Below are 25041 nucleotides of genomic sequence, written 5' to 3' on the forward strand. Positions count from 1 at the left end.
ACATAATGTTCAGGTACAGCAGTCCTGAACCAGGGCATGGGCACAATTCAAATGGAGAAATGGACGTTGGATTAAATGGCAGAGAGATTTGAATCCTTCATTTTTTTTTTAATGAAAGGGCCTTAAGGATTTTTCAGTGATTTGCTTCGATATCTGTCCCTCTTGCGCCTCCTGGGCCTCAGATAAATATAAGCGATCATCCGTGTCTCTCCCGTGATGACCTGCGTGTGTCATGGCTGTGTGCTCGGCACGGAGGGCTGGCATTGGCACGTCCTCCGGCTGTACACCATCTGCCAGGCCTCATCCATCCTCAGGCCGTGAGCAGGAAGCATAAATCTCCTCTAGGTCTCCCTAACAACGGCGCGCGCTTATGGAAAGCAAAGCCTCCGACTCAAGTGTCGTGTCTTTTCTTCATTCCTTTTTTTCCCTCTCCTTGCCTGGTCCTCCCCTACACCTCTTTCCTCTCAATCTAACTCTTTCACTGTGACTTTCTCTGTCACTTTCTCTGTCACTTTCCCTTTATCAGCTATTTTCTGTAGTAAATTTTCTTTTTTTTTCTCTCTCTCATTTTCTCTCTAATCACTCACACTCTCATTTCTCTCCCTCTCTCCCTTTCTGCTCTCTCTCTTATAAGTTCAGTGGTGGTGAGTGCTGACTCAGTGTTGTGTAGCAGGGGTGTTTACACTGTGGCAGTAATCTGGAAGGAGATGAGAGATTAACTGTTTTTAAATATGTACCCTCTTCGCCAAATTACATGTGTGGTTTTTCGGGAGATCAAAGCCCTGGGGAGGGTCAGTCCCTCGTGCTCCAGAGTGAAAGAGGGAGAGAGAGGGAGAGAGGGAGAGAATGAGAGAATGAGAGAGAGAGTGGGAGAGAGAGAGAGAGAGAGAGAGAGAGAGAGGAGCAGATAGATGCTGTTGTTCAACTCAAACCGGACCCCAAAAGTCAAGCCTCCCAATCCAGCAAGGCTATATCAGTTACATCACAAAGCCTTGTCTGACAGCGTAGATGGAGACACACAGACCACAGATGACTACTGTGTAGAAATGTCATGCTGCATTTTGTTCAGTTGCGGTTGTTTTGTTGGTTTGCTTCAGCATTAGTTTTACTGTGGGAATATGCTCTGTAAATGTAGGTCCTTTTCATTTGTCCTTTTAAATCTGAGTCTGTTTGGAATGGAAACTAAATGGATTGTGGTCCTGGTAACAGCAAACTTCTACTCAACTCCTCAAACTATGTCCACATAACCTTAACACCAGCGCCACCGAGTCTGCAAGCTGATCACGATGAGACATATGCATTAATGAATGTTTGTCAACAGCCTTTAACACTGTTCTGCACATGTAATATGACTCCTATCTATTGCCTCTAAGTGCCATGAATGCTGACGCTAGCGTGTTCTCTCTGCAGTGCATGCAGCCAGCCGAGGCCTGCACCTCCATGGATCTCAAGACCATCTTGAACATGATGATGAACACCAAGACCACCTACAAACCCCTGATGGTCATCCCCAATGGGCAAGAAGGTATCCATCCCACAGACACCGAATCTCCAGGTAAGGCCAACCACACGTCGCAGGACAATTCTCACACTACATGGATCAAGTTGTCATGCTGTCACTATAATGGACTAAGTCCCTGGCACAGGCTGAAGACTAGTTCAGGACAAAACCGTGTTGTCTTGTAATGGAAGCTGACAGCCATGAGTCCTTTTCCAAGAAAGGCATGTTTTCAGCACACACTCACACCCTCCAAAAGCCCAGGCCCCATGTGGTCTCTGTTAATAAGGAGATCTATGGGTGTATGATCTCACTGACAGTTGTAAACGAGGAGGGAAAAATAGGAATGTGTTGTGGGAAAAAAACACAGTTATATCTCAGTGGGAGAAAGAGAGAGACTGAGAGAGACAGTCAGAGAAAGAAAAAGAAGATTCTCCAGTGTCCAGTGTCCATCCAGACCATGTCTCCATGGGACAGATGACCTCAGATCTGTGTCAGACCCAAGTCCAGTGAAAGGAGCTGTGATGGCGTTCCAGTCATAGCTGTCTTTCTGATTACATTGGTGTTGGCCTGGCCCGTCACAGCTGGCTTGGGGTTACACCAGTAATGAAGACCAGCAGTGCGACACACATTGGAAAAGCCTTTTGTGTGTGTGTGTGTGTGTGTGTGTGTGTGTGATGCGGGGAGTGTGTGGTGAGTTATCTCATAAGGGACATGAGGGGGACTGACTGCATAGAGTAATTCACCAAATGCGTGTGGCAGTCTGGAATGTGTTAGCATGTGATAGTGAGCGTTTGAGGGTAAGCATGATTATTTGTGTGTGTGTGTGTGTGTGTGTGTGTGTGTGTGTGTGTGTGTGTGTGTGTGTGTGTGTGTGTGTATGTGTGTGTGTGTGTGTATGTGTGTGCGTATGTGTATGTACAGAGGGGAGCTCTCAGGGAGGCCTCATGCCAGTTCTGAAGCTCGGGTCCCAGTTTATGTTAGCTGATTACTAGACAAAGAATGTTCCAGCACCAAGCCACAGTTGTTTTCATTTAATGTCTGCCTCAGAAGCCTCTAAACACACACAGGGGACAAGGAGAGACAGAGAAAGGGGGAGCCTGAAATCCATTTCAGAGTGGCCCATATAGCATCCCTCTCTCAATCTTCCATTCTTTTTTCCTGTCCCTTTCTCTGTCTCCCCCGTCCTTCCTCTCAGCATATATTGTATGTTCTAACTGTGTGGTCAGTGCAAAAGGGAGGGGCGCATCAGGCCGGGGCTTAACCCACCATCACACTTCACTAATAATAATGACCTAATCTCAGATGTGGGTGATATCATGAGAGCCATGAGAGTCAGTCTCTCTCTCTGATCACATGCACACACACACACACACACACACACACACACACACACACACACACACACACACATAAAGACACACACACTTAAAGACCCACACACATAAGGACAGACACACACACACACACACACACACACACACAAACAGAGAGACACACACTCACACTCACACTCACACACACACAAAGCTTCTACCTCATCCCCCTCAGGATCCCATCCCGGCAGCCAGTGAGCTTCAACCGGTGTGAGTCAGCAGCCCTGACTCACTGCCCTAATGGAAATCATCCCACAATGAATCAGGAATACAGCAAACGCCATTACACAAGCCCAGGGGTGATTGGGTCACCATGGCCACAGGTTGCAACAGGAATGGCGCTTGATTAGAGTTTTCCAACCAAAAGCAGCCGTGATGCTCTGACTCGGGTCTGCCAGAATTACACGGTGGCAGACATTTTGGATTACTGTTGACTATTCCGTTGTCTGCTGTGAAATTAACACCAGCAGTGTTTGCACGCTTTTATTCAACCCGCACATTAACAAGATATGATTGGCCTAAGCAAATCCAGATTCTCCCAGAGTGAGTCAGTGTGAATCTAGTGTGAAGCTGAAGCACTGTAGAGTGGCCACACAGCCCAGTCTGCAGATGTGTTTCTGCCCAGGCCGATAGGGCAGATTGATAGTCCCTTCCCAATGATTCAATGAAGTCAACTCTAGCTGCACCATAATCAGAATGAAATCGGAGTAAAACGCAGACTGGATCAGATATTAAAAACAACTCGACACTTTGAACACAAAGGCATCTCTCATGGCGGCGGGAAAACAAGTGGTCTTTTCACAGCAGCCATGGGAGAGAGAGAGAGAGAGAGGGAGAGACCGCCCTGGATGGGGTCCCAGCGAATGCTCTGCTCCATCTGCAAATCAAAGAGAGACGCTTTTGGAACCAGCAGCTTTGGCCATGGAAAAAACACAGTGTACCCTTCAGACAGGATCACAGCGACCTCAACACATTGATTAACCTCTCCTTTATACACACACACACACACACACACACACACACACACACACACACACACACACACACACACAAACACACAAACACACACACACACACACACACACACACACACACACACACACACACACACACACACACACACACACACACACACACACACACACACACACACACACACACACATACACACACATACGTACACACACAAGAAAGACACAAACACACGCACCCACACCAACATGTATGTCTCCCAAGAGGAGCACTTGCCAGAAATGGGATAGTGGATTGTGCTCTGTGACGCACTGATGAGCGCTGGAGAAGAAGAGGAGTGTGAGTGCCAGGTCTTGCCCAATCAAGGAAACAGGCCAGGCTTTACACACACTCACACATATACACACTAGGGATGTGAAAACACCATTCAATAATGGCTGGGAACTATTTGACTACTTTTTCAAATATTATTTGACATTCCTCACACACACACACAGTCACACACACAGTCACACACACACACAGAGGCCTTGAGTCCTCTGAGCGAGCAAGATGAAATGTTAAGGGAAATCAAACGTCACACCAGTCTCAGGAACTAGAACCCTGCAAAGAGACATGGTTCGGTCAGCAGTTGGCCCAAATGCTCAAATGAGAACATCGCCCCTCATTTTCATGCTTTCTCGTTCCCTCTGGCTGTCTTTGGCTCCTCTCTCATTCTCGTTTTCATGCTCCTTTCTCCTTCTCTCACTCCCTCTAATCTCTCCCCTGCAACCGGGCCAAACTCACCACAGAACAAGAGAGTGAATTAAACAAAAGCCTGCTGACAAAGGGAGGTGTGGAGGCCTGTGTGACCCCCATTTTGTGTGTTTGTGTGTGTGTGTGTGTGTGTGTGTGTGTGTGTGTGTGTGTGTGTGTGTGTGTGTGTGTGTGTGTGTGTGTGTGTGTGTGTGTGTGTGTGTGTGTGTGTGTGTGTGTGTGTGTGTCGGTCTGTGTGTGTCTGCTTGCGTCTTTTGGACAGAGCTCTGTTTGCATGGGCGTTACAGTACTGACCCACCAGAACCAAGCCCTTGGCCCACAGCTCCCAGCTCCACAGCAGGGTGGGGTGAACCCTGAGCACTTGGCCCCCTTCCCTCTCCCTCTCTCCCCCTACACCCCATCCTTTTCTCTCATTACAGCAAAGAAATAGCTGGGTCCTAACTTTCTGCCTCAATTATCTCCCCACGTTCACATATAACTGCTATTTGCACTATTGCCGACTTCACCCTGACTGACAGTTATGAATGTGCTCATTTTCTTGGCCAGGGTTTGAGAGCTGCCTGTCCCCCCCTGCACCTCTTTCAGGATTTCTCTCTCTCTCTTCTCTTTTTTTTCCCCTGCACATTTATTCACAGAACAAAAGGATTCAATAGTTGCTTTTCTGTGTTTTTGCATAGAGTGTGGCTGAGATTGCATGGATGACGTGTGTGTTTTTTTGTATGTGTGTGTTTGTGTGTGTGTGTGCCTACATGTATGTGTTTCCCTGTACAGACGTTTGTCTGTATGCATGCATGTATGTGTGTGTGAGTGTGTGTGTGTGTGTGTGTGTGTGTGTGTGTATTCATCTCTGTGTGTGTGTGTGTGTGTGTGTGTGTGAGGTGCCACTGTCTACAGCAGCCTTAGAGGGGGCTCCTCTGAGAGCTCCAGCATGGCTCTGTCGTCGCCCCACACAAGAGTGCCCGTCGCGCCCAAGGTGTCTCCTCTCCTCTCCTCTCCCCAGAATAGTGGCCTTTGTCCCGGGCCCTTGGACACCGACCAGTCTGTCCCGAGGCCTACGGGCCACACAGGGACCATTGTGTAGGAGAGTGCGGGCATTATTAGAGCTAATTAGATCAGTGAAACTCATCCATGTTATGTGGGGGAGCCAAAAAGAAGGGCCCGTGGTCAGTATCTGAGAGCAGGCTTCAGTAGAGAGAGAGAGAGAGAGAGAGAGAGAGAGAGAGAGAGAGAGAGAGAGAGAGAGGGCGAGAAGGGGGAGATAGAGATCCTATCAGGATCTCCTTCCATTGTTACTGTCCAACAATAATAAGAGGCAACGTAAAATGTTAAATTGAAATAGCCATGTTTGTGTGTGTGTGTGTGTTTGTGTGTGTGTGTGTGTGTGTATGTGTGCGTGTGTGTGTATGTCTTCTGTATGCTAGTTAACTGTACTGCACTTTGAGTCTCCTGCAGCCTTGGCTCAGGGGCACAGTGAGCACCCAATCTCTTGGTCGTCCAGTGTGAACTTGCAGCCAGCCTTGGAGTCTTGTTCATCCAAACATATCCCCGACCACCACTGGCTCTCGTCTCTTTGATGCGTAGCACGTCTTTCTCTTGCTCATGCCAGCTTCAGATGTTGATGGGGTGTTTTGTTTCCTTTGCAGTAACGCCCACCGAAGAAGACCAGCTTGGAGATTCTTTAAATGAATGTGAGTTACACCTTTTATCAACGCACGATAAGACTCACGCTTTTTATTTAACCAATCCAATTTTGTAAGTTAGCAATTCAATGTTTAAGTGCACTGATAAGTATCATCAGAGTTGTGTCATCATAGGGGAGTTTAAGAGGTCAAGGTCAGCAATATCCTGTCGTTTAGATGTCAGTTAACTGGCTAAGCAGAACTGAAAGATCAAATGCATAACTGACCTTAAGTCCACTCAGTTTTTTTCAGAGTATGTAAATACTAAAGTACACAGCATGTTTTCACAGCACCCCACAGTAACGTGCTGGACACAACAAGCGTGGTGGGCATCGCCTTCGCTGCCTTCGTGATAGGAGCTCTGCTAACGGGAGCGCTGTGGTTCATCTATTCACAGACAGGTAAGTCTCTCTCTCTCTCTCTCTCTCTCTCTCTCTCTCTCTTTTTCTCTCTCTCTCTCTCTCTCTCTCTCTTACACACACACACACACACACACACACACACTTACCAACAAACACATACACACGCATCCTTAAACTACACTGAACTCGCATGAACCTAGGGATTGGCATCAAGCTCAGGAATGCACTGACAGTGTCGCTGACAACGTCATCACTGCATTAAAAAAGAGGTGAAAAGAATAGTTGCGGTGGCCCCTGTTCTAACGTTGGAGCCGGCCAGGGTCTCTGGTGACAGCTCACAATAGCCCGGCCAGTCCTTCTGCCCATAACTACATCCTGTTTGTCAGCACAGGCCCTGAACTCTCCTTCCTGTCTTTGAACAGGGCTATGAAGGGGAGGTGTGTGTGCGTGTGCGACTGTGTGTCCGACTGTGTGTCCGACTGTGTGTGTGTGTTTGTGTGTGTGTGTGTTTGTGTGACGGTCGGCGGCATTCCGGGTACGATCGGGGCCAGAGCGCGGCTGGAATTCCCCCTGTCCGGCGCAGAGGGGTGGGTGTGAGGGTGGTGTGGGGGTCAAGTTGAAGCAGGGCCCACAGGAAGGAGAGGCCGCACACTCTCGCCAAGAGTGCTGATCCTTACACTGAGCACTAGCAGAGGAAGCGCACGCTCACTCAGGGAGCGGAACGATCTGCCACACACACACGCACGCACACACACATAGAATATGCACATGCACACATGCATATGGAGACACACTTCCATATGCTTATTTCCTCTCAATCGCACAGACACTCACTCACTCAAACATACATATGCACAGTTGAATTCTTTATTTGAATCCACCAGTCACATTACCAACAAAATGGATTCCAGAGGTGAAATACAACATTTGACACTCATTGCCTTGCACAGCAAACAAGGCTGCCTCTCACAAATGAGATGGAGCAGAGTATTTCTTGCTGTCTTGATTTCATAGGTAGACTGTCAGTTGTAACACACTAATTGTTAGTATGTGAACATGTCCAAGGCTGACAAATATCAGGATCACCAACTTACGTAAAACACCTTGCATGTAGGGGCTGGTACTTGATCAGTTTATCAGAGAAGACTATGTCTACGTACAGGTCAAAATACAAAACAGATCATGAGAGCTATTAAACCAATATAAGCAAGCCTGTTTGTACATAGTTACATCTTTTGGTAGCAACTCTCTCACAGCAGGGGGAATTAAATCAACAATAGGTTGTGACGTGCAGTATAGAGTTCTTTGTATATATTACAGGCACACGCACACATAACAGTTCCAGCCCCACTAACCTACTACATTTGGGCCGTACAACTTTAACTATATTGGAATGACAGTTCTGCAGAAAGTCTCCATGACACCTTTCAGAGAGGGGCACAGTGACCCACCATCTACCAGATAAGCCACAATGGTTCTTTCCCAGAAAACACCACCGGACGATTACACTGGACAGGTAAACTGATCGATCGTGTGCATTTCTGCATAGTGATAACAGGCTTGAGGAGCTGAAGTTCTACTTTACTGATCCTCTTTGTAGATGATCAGAGCTGACTGACATTTTGTCCAACAAGTCTTTCTGACAGCAGACAAGCTGGCGTTTGAGACTTGGCTGCTGCATTCTCTCTCATTCTGCAGTTGCCGTAAAGATGATGTTGCCGTGCACATCTCAGCGTTGCCATGCAGCACCCTTGGGCTAAGATCAGTAGTCCCGGGAGGGAGTCCTGTTCCCTCCATCCTCCACTGGTTATTTTGGCACCTCTCTAAAAAGGTTTTTTCCACTTTATTGCGCTTTTATTACCATCCTAGGGAGACTCACAAGGAACAGAGACGCCTTGAGCCCTGAGATTGATTTGGACCGTGATCCAAAAGAATAGGCCGTCCAAAAAAAGAGCTGAGTGCACTCCATGCTGAAGAAAACAGGTGTAAAAAATATCCCCCTCATAAGAGGACTGTGAGTTTACTTGGAGGTGAGGTTGGTGATGAAGTGGATAGGAGCGTGTGGTTCTCATAAGAGGTCTGGATCAAAGCCATCCCTCGGGGGTCAGAGAGGGCACAGGCTTTGTGCTGTTCCACACAATCGGAAAGTATTAACTCATACCCCTATATGGGATCACATAAAAATAGAAATAAACCCCATGACTTCTTTACTTGTAGAGATTTCCAAAAGTGGTCCAAAACATAAGTATATAAATATATATATAAAATTTCAGGAATAGGACCCTGGCTATTTTGAAATCACGGGAAGATGAGAACTGCGAAAATAAGCCAGTATGGAGTCCCAGCGGTGGGCAAGAATGTCGGGTGGGGTCACAGCTCCGCTCAAGGCCGGAGGCTTCTCGGGTTCGCTCTGTTAGGCAACTCTCTGGAGCCGTCCTCCATTTTGGCTCTTGATGGTGAGAAATGTTGCTGACACATGCGCTCAAATATAGCCTTACACCCATGATGGCCTCCTCTGCTAGTATCATGTAATGTTTGTATGTTATGTTAATAGCTGTGATGGTCGTCCACAGTTTGCTGTGCTTTGGCAAAACAAACATATATTTTAGTCACAGTTGTAAAGTAAATATCGAACTGGAATTTCAAAACCATGTAAGATAACACAAGTTTTGCACTGTTTTCCTACAAAAAAAAAACTTATAGTCAGGGATATTAAAAAATAAAAAGTTTCAGGTTTACCACAGGTCGCATACTTGATGCAAAAGGGTATCTCACTGTCAGATCGGTCCAGTGTGTGGAGTCATGCTGAAGAATTTAATATCGAAATATCTGGAAGTTACTGAGGCTTAGCCATGCATCCCCGCTCTCAACCCCATAATCCTCCTGTCTCTGTGATGTCACATACAATATGTCATGCTCTAGAGATAAATCACCCGCTAAGTTTGTGACTATGTTCCGAGCAGCAACTCGTGACACTTTTGGAACAGTGCATGTCAGAGAGTGCATTTTCATTCTCTTTTATCATCTATCAGAGAGTTCTAGTGGTTCAGACCACTCAACATCCAGTCATGCTTGGGAAAGGGTAGCGGTTCATCACTGTCTCTTGTTCTGTACATCACTTGAGGCAAGGGCTACAAAGAGATACAGGCAAAGACAGGGAGACGGAGTGACAAGGGGAAGCGGTGACAGTGACATACTTACAAAAGACTCACAGAAAGGGTCACACTGAAACAAAGAGTGCAGAGGGAGAGAGAGAGGGGGGGGGGCTGCCTGGCTTGGGTCCAGTCATACAGCAAGCACAGGTCAAACAGTTCAGTACACACATACACACACATATTCACGTACACAGACATGCGCACACACATGCACACACACACGCACGCACACACACACGCACACACACACACTGTTCTTTTTGGACAAGCAGCATCACATCCCCACATTGCTGAGTCACAGGTCAGCTATTTGGTTGTGGGGAAGATACAGACCTCACCAGAGGTCGGTGCCAGAGCAGCCATAGATCACACTGATAGGTTAAGGAGGCTGCCCCTGAGACAAGTAGTGTCGGGAACAGAGGGGTCAGTGTCTAACCTGAACAAAGGGGGTCACCACAGCCCTACAATGGCGTGTCATAGTATAAGATGCATCTGTCTTTTGAGTTTGTTACGAAATCTGCCGGTGGTTTTTTTCCGAGATTAACCACAAAGATAGCTGATTTGGGCCTTGCTCTGAAGCAGGACTGAATAGTTAGGCAGCTGTGTCGTTGTGCGCTGGGTTCGAGATGAGTGTTTGTCATCAGTATTGAGAGATTTTTGAGGACCGCAGGCCTTGGCTGCCTCGGCCTCATCAATAGAGAGTGGTGTGTTTTGGCAACAGAGGGCTGAAAACTGAGAGCCTGCGGTGGGTAGATTGGATGTGAGGGTAAAGAGGTGTGTGTGTGTGTTTGTGTGTGTGTGTGTGTGTGTGTGTGTGTGTGTGTGTGTGTGTGTGTGTGTGTGTGTGTGTGTGTGTGTGTGTGTGTGTATGTGTATGTGTCTGTGACTCTGTGTGTGTGTGTGTGTGTGTGAGTCTGTCCGGGCAGGACTGTTTGTGTGTGTGTGTGTGTGTGTGTGTGTGTGTGTGTGTGTGTGTGTGTGTGTGTGTGTGTGTGTGTGTGTGTGTGTGTGTGTGTGTGTGTGTGTGTGTGTGCGTGCGTGTGTGTGTGTGTGTGTGTGTGTGTGTGTGCGTGTGCGTGTGTATGTGTGTGTGTGCACGCACTAGTACGCTTGTGTAAGCACTGAGACTGCTTTTTTTCAGACAGAGCTTTTTGGCAGTGCAACTCTGGCAAACGTTAGTAGAACTGTGGGGCCTAGAAGAGGGAATCCGGCATTAGGCCCAGGGCACACATACACAAGCACACACACACACACAAACACACACACACACACACACAGCCCTTATACAAACAATCACAAATACATTCATATATAGAGAATTACAGAATAATCTCTCACACACATGTGTGCACCACCCCCAACCCCCACATCCACACACACGCACAGAATGTCCACATAGTGTTACATCTCCTATAACTCTTACAGCTCATGATTTGTTTTCCCTTACTCTGGATAGACCTCGCCTCCCTACACAATCCCCTGCTGCCCTAATCAAATCATTACAGAGAGAGAGAGAGACAAAAAAGAGAGAGAGAGGGAGAGAGACTGCAAGAGAAACGGTGCCAAAACTTTGAAACAAACAGAGCCCATTATGTTTTCTATCTTCTGTCAGAAAAAGCTTTCCAAACAAATGGAAATTGTTGTTGTACTTGTTTTCCATTCAGGCCGTTTAGTGTTCAGGGACTTTGTCTGGAAGTTAAGGAATGTCAAAAAAGATGAGGAGAGGAAGCCATGAGGAAAGAGGAAGGCCCGTTTATAGCAGAAGAGCAACAAACAGCAGTAGGCAGGGATAGAGAGAGCTCTCTCTGATTACCTGACTCCTGCCCTTTGCAAACAACAAGCAGATAACCAGGAACCTCTTTCTTTCCCTCATTTTCCCTTTGCACTTTGTAAACTTCTCAGTTGGCGTCAATTTCTCTGTCACACTCTTTCACTCTCTCACTTTCACACATCTCCATCCTCTTTTGCTGATGCATGTTCTTTCCCACTAAACTCTCCTCTCGCTCTCTCTCTTTTCTCTCTCCCTCTGTCTCTCTCTCTTTCCGCTCTCTCTTTTCTCCTTCCCTCTGTCGCCCTCTCGTTCCCTTTCTCTCCTCTCTGCTCTCTCTTTTCTCTCTCCCTCTGTCTCCCTCTCATTCCCTTTCTCTCCTCTCTGCTCTCTCTTTTTTTCTCTCCTTCTGTCTCTCTCTTTCCCTTTCTCTTTCTCTCGCTGCTCTTTTAAACTGAAATCTCTTGCCCCTGAAGTTTAGTAGTGAAAGTTTCCTGCCTGCGTCATGGCTGGCCATAGAAGAGCTGACCATTGTGTGCTGGAAGCCAGCAGTGGTCCCTCTCCCCTCACCCAGCACAAGGCCTGCAGCCTCTCACTACTCCGCCTCCCCTCACCCACTTCCCCACCCCCACAAACCACCCACCCTCCACCTCTCCTAAACAGGCCCAGAAACATAAAACTGTGCACTGAAGCCCAGCACTATAAGGCCAGAGACATGCTGTACAAACTGGCAGTGCTGTGTTTTTACAGCATTTCAGGCCTCCGTGAGACACCTCAAAGACTCACTCAGGCTAGACTAGACTCAGGTGTAGGATTTGGGTCTTAGCACCACATTCGTTTTGGGCTTCCCTCTCCTCTTTAGTGGGCCAGCTGCGCATCACCGTCACTGCCACCAGCTGTTGTGTGAACAAGGACCTATTCCATTACGTAATATAATCAGTGTCTGTGTGTGTGTGTGTGTACGTGTACGTAATAACGTCTACACACAACCTATGAACATGGGGTTCTTTTTGTAAACTATGTATGTATGCAATATCATTCTACAATACCCTTGTGTCTCACTTAGATCTCACTTTGGTCTCACTCTGTCTCTCTTTTTTTCCCCCTCTCTCAGGTGGCCCAGCCAGTCGGCAGCCGCCACCCAAGCCTCAGCCGCCCTCGGAGAATAGCAGCGCTGCACACAGCATCGGCAGCACGCAGAGCACCCCTTGCTCCAGCAGCAGCAATGCGTAGCCCCGGGGGAACCCAAGAGAACCCCCCCCCCCCCCCCCTGCACCCCCCTGCAGAACCCATCTGAATGCTGGAGAACCATCACGTACCGCCTGCATGGACCGAACACAGCACACCGCTCGCTGTCTGCAGTCGCTCGAGAAAAACGTTTAGAAGACCTTTATCTGACCACAATTCTGTAAATATAAAACATCTATTGTAGAAATGAATATATACATACATAAATGTAAAGTAAATTTAAGTAACAAATATTTATTAGAAAAATATTGAGTTATATTGTTGAGTCCCATGTGCGGAGATATTCTACTTTGTGAGAGCAAAGTAGGGTGTCTAAAAAAAGTCGATAAAGACAAACAGAGTATTTTTGGGGGCATGTCGCAAACTTGACACACAAACACAAACTCCACCCTCTGAACCTGGCCCGTCATATTTCTGAGAAGTTGTTGAGAATGTGTGACAGTACTACTGCAGTTGCAAGGGCTATTTCGGATTTGTCAGCACACATGACCCGAAGTGGCACCAAGGTTTCAAAAATCCAGTGCTGAACTCTAAATGCTAAAAGTAGAAGCCAAAAAAAGAATCGGTGATAAATACCATCTGTTTATTTTCATTGTGAAGTGCTGCTTTCTAGTCCTTAAGCCACAAAGGAGGATGTTTGTCCTCTTTTTTAAATGTATTTTTCTACCATATATGGTGTAGTTTAGACTGTATGTACAGATGCCTCTTTACACCAGTCATTCTTGAGACAGCACCACAAGTCAAACCACCAAATCTCCCCAAATCCACTTATTGTTGCTTTTAACCTATGTTGTTAAACCACTGAGAGAAAGCATGACTTTATATAAATATCATTTTATGATTGCTGATGATAATATATCATTTTTTTTGTTTCTTAATTGAGAATGAAATCTAAATATATGAAAAATATATGAGACATGACATGCACATTTTATAGTTAATTTGATTGAGTTTTTATTTTGATCCAGTAAGACTCAAGACTAACTGGTGTGGGCATCAGAAGAGGCATTCTATTCTTATTAGACATAATCGCCTGTGTTGTAAAGTGATGTATATCTTTGTGAATATTGTACTTAGGAGAACATAACGTTACTCACTAACAAAAAAGAAGTCTGAGATGTGAGTGATGTAGTGTTAAAGGGTGAACAGCTAGTATTCCCCAAAGATCTCATGCTTCGTGCAAGAGGGGACTGACAGTGATTTAAAGCTAACTTGAGACATAGTGGAGAGTGAACAGGAAGCTAAACCAGTTACGCACAGTTAGTATTCTGTGTAGCAGTGTCTTCAGAACTGAATGTGTCCAATCTCATAAAGTCTCTGAGAAGCACGCAATATATAGTTCAAACACAATAGTAGTATCTATTTGCAAAAACATATTTAGCTAAATAAGTGCGTTTTCCACGTGTGTTTGTGAACTGATCCGTTGTTGCCCGATACAACTCAACAAACTAATACCGAAACCTAGTCAAAGGAAACGTCTTAGTTTTCAATTCACCAAAACCACCTCAGGCTGAAATGAATTAAAGGTGGTTAGACATACACATTAACAGTCTGTAGTCTCAGTCCAGTTATTTCAAGAGGCGTATCGTTACTGCACGTGGGGTCTTCTAGGTCAAACACAGTCCCACATTAGATCAGATAATCGAGACACCTTTGTTAACGCACGCATAGCCTCATTTCCATTATGTAAATCGGCCCAGTGTTGCATATCTTACCTCCAATATCAATAGGGTTGTGCTTATTCACAGTCTATTAAGCCTCCATATAAAGTCAGATATCCTTAAATGTAACATGGGGCCAATCAGAACATGAGAAGATTAAGGCCACTAGGGCCTGTGAGCTCCAGGCCATCTCATTACCAAACTACTAGCACTGACAAACCTAAGGGCATTCAGTTTCCCCCGTAGGAAACTCTCCCATCTCTCTGTGAGCATGAAAAATTGGACAGTTAATGGGCACTTAGAATTGAGGGGGCAAGCAAGTTCAAATGGGCGTTCGTTATTTTCTGTTCTTGTTTCTCTTACTTTTTCTTTGCGTTTAATGTGTTGATGAAAAGCCAAGACAAAAAAAAAATCCCACCGTCGTGGAAAACCACGTGAATGTGCCTTCATTTCTTTTTTACTCTATGTCAGTCTGGAGATGAAAATGGTCTCTGTATTAAAAGTGGTGTTATTTTCTAAAGCAAGAAGGGAAGTCCTGGGAGCTCCGTTAGCTCTAGACACCGTACACTGTGTATATATTGAGAAGTGAAAACGGCCCTCCCTCATTAATAGCCTACTTACACAAACTGTATGTGTATCAGATGCTACGTGTGTGTGCTATCGCTTGCTGCGTACTAATCCATAGAATGTATTCCCGAAGCTGACAAGCCGTTGTTCTGTGTAAAACATGTGTAGATGTCCTCTGAGAGAGTGTGTAAAACAGAGTATATAAATATAAATCTATATATTTGTGTAAAGTTTATATTTTTAAAAGTATATTCCAAGAGCCAACTTCAAAGATTCTCTCTAAGCATACTGTGAATTCGTTGTACGCTAGCTCTGATTTATTTTTGCCTGCTAAAATATTTATATATATATATACATATATATAAATGTGTGTGTGTGTGTGTTTGTGTGTGTGTAAAGAGAGCTGACTAAAACCCCTGGAAGTGCATCTTGGGTTTTCCAGTTAGATGCCTTTAGGAGAGACTACCTTTGATCCTCTGGTTTTTAATTGAACTGAATCGAAAAAAGGAAAATCCTACCTTTTGTATTTAGATAGATTGGTCATTTAAAAAAATAGATTAAAATACGTATATATAATTATATTATGATACTGGATTACTTCCACGTGACACTTCAGCTTAGCCAGACTGTATTTTCATACAATAACTTTACAGCCTGACAGCTACATTTTTTACTGTGTGCAACAAAGTAGAACCTTTTGATATTAAAGCTGCACGGTCCATTTGTATTTTCACATACGTGCCTATCTCTTCATTTGAACTTGATAAATCAGTTTCTCAATGATTCCCAAATGCAACTCTCTTTACTCAGATAGTAGTGAACCGTGACTCAGACCACATCAGGGCCAGGTCCATTTCAGAGTTCAGAGTACTGATGGTTTCAGTCAGCTTTCGCTAACACATCTTTTCTTTTTGTGTGTCTGTGTTGGTCATAAATAAGCCATCTGAAGGCTTTGAATGCTGTCATTATAAAAGTTTTGTTTTTAATTTTTTTACTTTTGCTTTTCTGAGACTCAAATGTAATTGTTATCACAACTAAGCTGTTGAATGCCTTTGGGAATGCCTGAGAAAAGGTCAGTGGTGTGTGAATGCTAAGGGCTAAAATGCTGGAATGAGTCTGTGAGATATACGGTTGGCCGTGACCATACCTTAACCATTCCCACATCTGCTACCCCACTCCCTGCTCCCTGCTTTCCCCAACCCAGTTCATTAGCAATACACTCAAGAACTAGAGCCAGTTTACAGGTCACCTTGCCCCTAGTATTCTCCCCTCTCCTCTGTGGGTTAGAGGAGAAAACAATTGTCTCTGTGCCCTCCGGTCAGTGATTCCCAGTCCCAGCCCATCCCTGTAGGTGACTGCTTGATCAACAAGCTCCCAGCATTTGGGTCAGGGAATGTGGAACATCAAAACTCAAACCCATAATGTTCTCATCAGTGGGCATTAGCTTTGAAATACCACACAAAGTCTGTGGTTCTTTCTGAGGTTATCCCTTTGGAGTCTCCCCTTAACCCTAGTACTGGTTTGCAGATGTTTTCTGCTAAGCTGACTGCAGTGGGGGGTGGCGATAGAAGGAGGAGGGGGGTATTGGTGGTCTCTGCTTCATGTTCAGTGCCCCTGGTTTTGGTAGTGGGGGGGGGGGGGGGGGGGGGGCCTGAGGCTGGCAGGCAGCCTACCCTTGGAGGGCTAGACCCGTGTGCCCAGCAAAGCAAAGCAAAGCCCTTCTCCAATGCTGATTGTACTTTCTAATGTTTGTATTTGAATGTTTTTTGTTAAATCTACCTCAGTATTGTTACCGTTGTGTCTGTGTGTTGTGAGTGTGTGCCTGACTCGTATGCATGTTAAGTGCTGAAAGTACCAGGGTGGGTGGGTGTGTGTGTGTGTGTGTGTGTGTGTGTGTGTGTGTGTGTGTGTGTGTGTGTGTGTGTGTGTGTGTGTGTGTGTGTGTGTGTGTGTGTGTGAGTGTGTTAAACAGCTAAGTTTGTGATTTGGGGGGGGGATTCAAAGCTTGGGCCATTAAATCACATATGAGGGTGCTGTTTGTGTTTTTTCTCTCTCTCTGTTTGTTCGAGGTTCAATCGTTTGATATTTCCCAGTGTTGTTTTCATCTTCCGAACTAAGAGCTTGGATCATTTTATGAGATAACCCAATGAAAACAGAAAAGGCCCATTACTTCACAACAGGCCGGGCTGTGGGCTGCCAGCTTTTGTGTGAAATGTGAAATAAAACACAAGCAAGCTATATCGCTGATGAGGGCTTGTTAACTAAAAAGTTTTTCCTTGTAAATAATTTACGCTGTAAATATGCATGCTGTTTCTATGTTCTGTATATACCTATTAATAAATATGTGTAATCTTTCAGAATGTCTTGTTATTTGTCATGGAATTTTAGAAGACAATCTCTCCTTTTCTCTTTCTCTACCTCTCACTTGCTATCCTCCTGCCTTTCTCCCTTTCTTTCTCTCTCCTTCTCTCTCTCTCTCTCCCTTTCCTTCTCTCCCGCTCTGATGACTCCACAGCCTTATTTGGTGTGAGCAGAGGGAGGCTATGAAATCCCTGGATGAGCACTGTGTTTCCTTAGCTTAGCTCCTATCTCTCCTTTCAATAAATCAGCCCTGATGCGGCATATCTCTGTTTGTCTCCAGGCTCGTTTCAGTGTCCCGCGGACAATTGATTGTTGTAATCATGTGTTGGACTTGGCTGTGCGGTTCTACAGCTCTGTCATGGGCCCAGGTTTGCGCTTAGATCATAGCATGATGCACACCATGTGGGGGTCTGGCGTTAGGACTGGATGACGATGCAGTCATCCCCCACTCAGACACGCACGCACACACACACACACACACACACTCACAAAAGTGCAAACAGCCCTCTGTGAGGTTCATTACCCATGCACACATACTTCAACAAAAGCCATCCCTAAGGCACAGCTAACCTTTGCTAACTTTTAAGAGAAAAAAAAACAAGGAGGGAAAGAAAGTAGAAGAAAAGAAAGAGACACAGGTCCCAAACGTATATCTGGACGAAGCTTCTATGACATCATCCAGCTGCGGATCCCACACCACTACAGGGCAGAGGTTCAGGAAATAAGGCCCTCGTGGCGCATGATGTCACCCTCTGATCCTTCCTCCCAGTCCAAAGTGTCAATCCTCCAATGAGGTTTCCACAATGCTTTGCAGCTCCACTTCCCTGATTGACCCACCCCACCACCACCAGCACCTTGCCCCGCTCGCTTAGGAGACAGGTCCCAGGTTGATGACCTCATCAGCACGGTTGTTTACTCACTCCCAACCCCGCTGTTTATTTGTTCACCTTTGGAAGGCCCAAGCCAGATGTCCAGATCACATGCGCTTATAAAGAGATCTACTCTCCAAACATAGAGGGTGAGAGAGGGAGAGGGCAAGAAGGAGGGGAGGGGGGACTGCTGCTTTCAACTCCTTAGCCTCTCTCTCTGCGTATTTAATCTTCTCCGCAGAGATTTAGATTCACCCGATTTGCGTTGTTTTATCAACAATGCAGTCTTAGGGGTGTCTGATTTAATGTGGACCAGGCCTGGGGATCCCAAACAGGGTTAGGCCATAAGTAGGTCAGGCCTGTTTGTTTAGAGCTTCACTCGTTCTCATCGTCGTCGGGTGTGTTTGTGTGTGTGCGTGCGTGTGTCTGTGTGTGAATGTGTGTGCATGTGTGTGTCTGTGTGTGAATGTGTGTGTGTGCGCCCGAGCATGTGTGCGTATGTTAGTGTGTGTGGTGTATGAGAGTGTGTGTGCGTGTGCATGTGGGGGGTGTATGTGTGTGTGAGGGGCCTGTGTGTGTGTATGTGTGCGTTTGTGTGAGCATGTGTGTGCACGTGTGTACATGTGTGTGGGGGGGGGTGTATGTGTATGTGAGAGGGGTGTGTGTGAGTCTGGTGTGTGTGTGCATGTGTGGTGTATGTGTGTGTGTGTGTGTGTGTGGGAGGGGGTGTATGTGTGTGTGAGGGGTATGTGTGTGTGTATGCATGTGTGTGTGTCCGTGCATGTTTTTGGGCTGTTTGTGTGTATGTGTATGTGTATGTGCATGTGTTTGGGGTGTGTATGTGTATGTGTATGTGTGTGTGCATGTGCATGTGTTTGGGGTGTGTGTGTGTGTATGTGTATGTGTGTGGGGTGTGTGTTTGCAAAGAGTGGTCCACCTCTGCCTCTCCACATGGCACCACTTCCTCCAGCCACATAAGGGAAACCATCCCTGAATTATGCATTCATGTCACTTCACATTGTTATTCTGTATCAATCCTACAGTGTTAAGAACTGGAGCATCAAGTAACCCTACACCTTTAAAGACTACCATGGCATGGGCCTGCTAAAGAGATTCAAGATGGAGGATGCCTTTGAGGTCATATAGTAGAGAGCTTCTGTCTGGTCTGGTCCTCTTAAACTCACAGCCATTTCCAGAGTTATGAAGAAGTGACTGTTTAGCTGTGTATGTTTTTACCTGGAAAAATGTGTACGTACTATATATATATACAGTATATATATATATATCCCTATATATCCATAAGACAGTCATTTTGTCTCCGGAGACCAGCCTATATTTATGCCACACAGTTTATACCACAGAAATGTTGAAAGATGCTTTCCTTAAATAGTCCTTTTAGCCTGAGGCAGCTGTATCTATGAGCTGTCAAGCATATCTTAGCTTCGTTATTATGAGAGAAAACCAAAAGAACTAGAGCATTCATCCGTGTCACACCTTTCCTTTCGCCGCCTTGGTCGCCACCTATCAGAGAGACTGCTTTCATGACACCGACCAATCAGCTTCTTCTCTTCCCCTCTTCCTGCCTGCCCAGATGGAAACCCGGGACTGGGCTTTCCAAACCTCCTCCTAAGTCAAACAGCCGTGTGCTTTTCACGGGTGGCTGAAGAGGAGGGAGGCTGTTTTTGAAGAGGCCCCCGCTACATTCCAGCAGCCCACCCACGGCTCTAGAAAGGTGCCATCCTAGATCGGACCGCTGGGCTGGACGCCTTTAGAGACCTATGGGCAGGTCTGGGATCAGCCTTGGTCTTCCCTTTCTCGAGCCCCCTTCCCATCCCACTGTAATCCAGCTCTTGGGAACTGGCACGATTCCAGAAAAAATGTGGACGAGAAGGTCAGCGTGCCTGGTCAGACCACAGCAACGCAGGTGGGCATTGGAAAAAAAGAAGAGGGGGGTGGAGGTGGGGTAGGAAGTCTGTGGTGGTGCTGCAGTCACGGCGCAGAAGTGAAAGTGCAGGCTTCCTCTCAGGGCTCGTGAGTGAGGGTGCAGGTTTGTGTTTTTACGGAGCAGGCCAGCTGATTTCATTTATCAGTGTCGGACTGATGAAGTGGTGTGGAGGAACATCAGCTGGTGGAGGGGAGTGGAGTGGAGTCCGCAGCTGGAATGAAACCCTGCTCCCCCTGGGCCGTCAGCTGCGCTATGTGAGCAGAGGGAGTTCACATTCATATGAGTTTTTTCCTTTTCTTTTCTTTTCTAAAAGGCCCATATACTCTTTACTTTTCACATTTGAGTGCTCCAATGGGTCACAGGTAGAGATCACCGGAATGCACAGAATGGCATGGAATGAATGACAAGGATGACGATGACATGAATGGTAGTTGAGAATCATTACAGAGGGTCAGAGTTTAAGAGCAATGATGTTGTATAATGTTTTGTGGCCTAAGGACAGTGGACAACCAGCTGCCCATGGGATGAGGGATGACATCAGAATTTCATACAGATTAGTGGATAAAAGCTGGTTGACTTTCCATCATCAGAGTCCATTATCACAGCGGAGTTCTATCTGCACTTTATATGATGTGCATCTGTAACACAGCTGCCTTGAGAAGGTAAACACTTCACTCGGACTTCAAAACAGAATCACTTTAAAAATTGGCGTTAGACTCTAATATTTTAGGAATCACTCCAACAAATGATCTCAGAACAGTGATGGCGCTGCATAAAGATTCTCCTCATCCAGTCACATTAGCGCAGTTGCAGAGGCTGTGCCAAGCTCCAGCTTGTGATGGTCCAGTTGTCGCCACTTGAGATCTCCAGCATGCCGACGACTTTTACCCAACCTTTTCTTTCCTCAGTTTCTCTCTCTCTCTTTCTCTCTCTCTCTCTCTCTTTCCCTCTCTCACACACACACACACACACACACACACACACACACACACACACACACACTCACATCACTAACCAAAACCAAAACATGAGAGGGAACACTAACCAGGTGCCACATCTGTACTATCTACAATAAATTGAGGCACCTCTCTTGCCTCACCTGCAAATCATCACCTCCAATATCTCCCATCCTCCTTACATCCTTACAATAAGCCCCCGCTAGTCGCTCCTCTGACAGTTGCTAAGTTTAGCTCACAGACTGCAGCTGGTCCTGCAGTGCCACAGGAGGTTTCATATTTACTACCTACATGTGACGCGCCTTCCAGCAACCATAAAACAGTTTCACTCCACCGAGTCGCTGGCCGTGTTTTGATTGCGGCGGCCGGGCGCGGGCTGTATATTTTCCTGAGGGGGGCAGCGGAGGGCGCCGGGGCTTTTAAACGGGTGGAAACGCTGGAGCACCTCCAGGCAGCAGGGATATCTATAGCCACAGGATCGCTGCACTCATAATGAAAGCGCTAAATCAAAAAAACCTGCAGTCCACCAATCAGTGGGCCCTCACACAGGGCTCTTCACATACATGCACATATACATGCATATGTATATGCACACATGTGCACATACATATTCAAGACACACACACATACACACGTGCACACACACATGCACACATATGCGCACACACAGACACACACACACGCACACACACACACACGCACATGCACACATATGACGTAAGTGCACACACACACACTCACACTTACACACACACACACCATACAAACACACAGAACACTCATGCTTCTACACACACACTCATTTACACTCTCACACACACACACACACACACACACACACACACACACACACACACACACACACATGCAAGCGAGCAACCTCTTTTATCCACGTCAAAGAAACGCTCCTCAAAACATTCAAAGAGCATTCATTACAAACAAGGAAAAAAATAAGAAAAACAGCACTCATTCTCCGCTGACGCCATCCAGTATGTGTCTCTATTTGGGTAACATGCCTTATCTGCCAAAGCTGTTTATGCGGCTGCTTATCACAGCCTGGGCCTGGAAACGCTGGGGTGAGTGAAGGAATGCCCACCCATGGGCCCATGCTGGGACGCCACACAGCACACACATGCAAGAGTGGGGGATGTCTGGGGCAGGGGCTCCGGTGCCGGGACTCCACGCAGCACACACATGCGAGAGTGGGGGATGTCTGGGGCTTACTTACCAAAACGCCAAACCATGCAAAGGGCATGCAGAAAAAAAGAGCTGTGTGTGTGTGTGATGTAATGTTTGTGATTGGGCAGGGGGCTACAGGGGAAGGTGAGGATAGTATGTGAAGGTGTGTGTGTTTCTGTGAGTGAATGAGCGAGTGAGTGAGTGTGTGTGTGTGTCTGTGTGTGTGTGTGAGAGAGAGAGAATGTGCAAGCATATTGGTATTTGTGGGGCACCATTGTAAGTGAGGATGGATGTGTGTGTGTGTGTGTGTGTGTGTGTGTGTGAAAGACATGGCCTTGTTTTCATGTACAGTATGCGTATACGGTGCCACCCAGTAAGATGAATTTGAGAGCGAGAGAAAAAGGGTGGCTGGCTGTTTATTTCAGGCGTCCTGGGCTGCTTGGCCCTCCACCAGTGTAAGCTTGCTTATCTTCCAGCCTTAAGGAGTCCACTGACCAGCAGTCACACAGTGAAGGAGAGATATAAATCTGGACACACTAGTTTTTCTCCTCCTCCTCTGTTTTTATCTTGGAAGGAGGGCCCACTACAATGGACCAGCTTGTGTTTATGGAGGCCTCAAAATGGCCAATGCCAAATGTACACACACTTTCTCAGACTTAAACAAAGATGCCTTTTTGGGTTGTGATTGCTTTGAAAGGGGCCAAGTAAGGTTACTCTCACACACACACACACACACACACACACACACACACACACACACACACACACACACAGAGACACATACACACACACACACCCCAGACACATACACAAACTGAAATCATTACAGTGAAGAGCTGAGGCCTCCGTAACTTAATCTCTAGTTTGGCCTTGCATTTGGTAAAGTGTCAGTTAATCAATTCCACACAAAACTCACTAAAAACAATCCAAACAATTAAGGAAACAAAAAGAGTGACTGAGTAAAAAAAAGAGAGAGAGAGTGAGAAAGAGAGGGGGAGGAGGAGGTGGCTGCGGCAGGCAGAAAACTAGCCCTCTCTCCTGGCGGACGGACGGCAGCGAGCGGGCTGAGGCTGAGGCTGAGGCTGAGGCTGAGCCCGTGGCCGTGGCCAGGGCCTCGACAGGGAAATGCGACACAGATGTTGCCGCAAGACCGCGCTGCGCTGACGCCTCACCCGTTTGCCGGAGTTTGTTATTCCGTGCCGAGCTCTGACTCAGGAGTCTCTCTGGTGCTGCCAAGGCCCGGTGAGGCCCAGCAGCTCCACGACCCGCTACAGAAATGCTGGAGACGAGGGAGGACGTGAGCAGGGGGAGCGGAAAAGAAAGCCCAGCAAGCAGAGTTACCATTCAAAAAAGAACCACAAGCCCGCCCCTGCTCTAAACACAACCAGATGGCCCTGCCCGCAAAACCTGATTATCTGATCACGATCACGCACACAGGACTGTGTGTGTGTGTGTGTGTGTGTGTGTGTGTGTGTGTGTGTGTGTGTTTGAGGTTTGGGGCAGTGGTTAATCACCTGAAAGAGAAAGCAGATGTGAGAGAAGGTGTCAGTGCCCACAGTCAAGGGCAATGCACACAGCTGACCGCAACAGAGGTGTACGTGAAACAGACTCAGGTATGTATACGGCCCACACACACACACAGACACACACACACACAGACACACACACACAGACACACACACACACACACACACACACACACACACAGGAAATGAAACATGGGCTGTGGAAGCTCTGCCTGGCATGGTAGCGGAGGGGGTTGTTTTTCTCTCATGTGCTGTTATTTGTTTTTGTGTAAGCTTAAAGACAAAAAGTGGTCCCTCGTATGAATAATACCTGATTCATTCTGTAGTTCCCAGAATCAAATTAAGGAGCTGGAGATTTAGTGGCAAGGAACTTATGATGCCAATGAGACCATCAGTAGCACATCTGTCTTTTCATTTCCCCGTTCATTTCCCCGTTGAACTGTGAACTGCGACTACCACTCCATTATTTCACATCTAATCACTCTGTGTATTATCTGTTATCAGCTATCTGACTTTGCAAACTGTCCTCAGTGGAAATCAACATTGCTTGTGTGAGGCCTAGATTCCTACTACAGCAAACTACCAGTGCCTCCATTATTTGATATCTACTAGCTTATTGTATTGTCTGTAATACGCTAGCGTCTGTTAATGTGTTTTTGGGGGGGCGAGGTACCTGAATGCTCTTCTGTGTTTGTGCCGGCCCCGTAGTTCCAGGAGGAGCACGGCGACTCCTCTCCCACGCCTGCCGGGGCTGGAGGTTGAAGGTGGAGAGAGGGGTCAGATGGTTTGTGTGTTTGCCTTGCCTCCTGTGGGAGCAGGGGAGGGGGAACGCAGTTCAAAGATAAAAATGTAAATAATGTGAGGGTGTGTGTGCGAGGACTGAATGTATGCATATGTATATATATGTATGTGTGTGTGTGTGTGTGTTGAAGAGCGTGTATGTGTCTATTGGTGTGTGGGTGTGATTACGGATTGAAGACTGAATGTGTGTGAGTGCATGTGCGTCCAGGGGTGTGTGGATGTATGTGTGTGTGCGGGAAGGTTGCATGCGCGCACGCATGTGTGTGTGTCTGTGTGTGTGTGTGTGTGTGAGAGTGTGTGTGTGTGTGTGTTTGTGACTGTGGAAATCACACATGAGCAGTTTTTCTTTCCTGGCCCACCTC

The 25041-nt window shown here is 46.6% G+C and overlaps 1 protein-coding gene across 1 annotated transcript in view; it reads left to right on the forward strand.

Annotated features, from left to right (window-relative positions):
- Window positions 1–12813, forward strand: part of tgfbr3 (transforming growth factor, beta receptor III) — a 92529-nt gene extending 79716 nt beyond the window's left edge. Inside the window, exons 14-17 of the mRNA XM_080857764.1 lie at window positions 1411–1555; window positions 6246–6290; window positions 6572–6682; window positions 12681–12813. Coding sequence (XP_080713890.1) covers window positions 1411–1555; window positions 6246–6290; window positions 6572–6682; window positions 12681–12799 — 420 coding nt within the window. The 3' untranslated portion in view covers window positions 12800–12813. The remainder of the gene's footprint in view (window positions 1–1410; window positions 1556–6245; window positions 6291–6571; window positions 6683–12680) is intronic.
- Window positions 12814–25041: the final 12228 nt, after the last annotated feature.

Source organism: Sprattus sprattus, assembly GCF_963457725.1.
Source record: "Sprattus sprattus genome assembly, chromosome: 2".
NCBI lineage: Eukaryota > Metazoa > Chordata > Actinopteri > Clupeiformes > Clupeidae > Sprattus > Sprattus sprattus.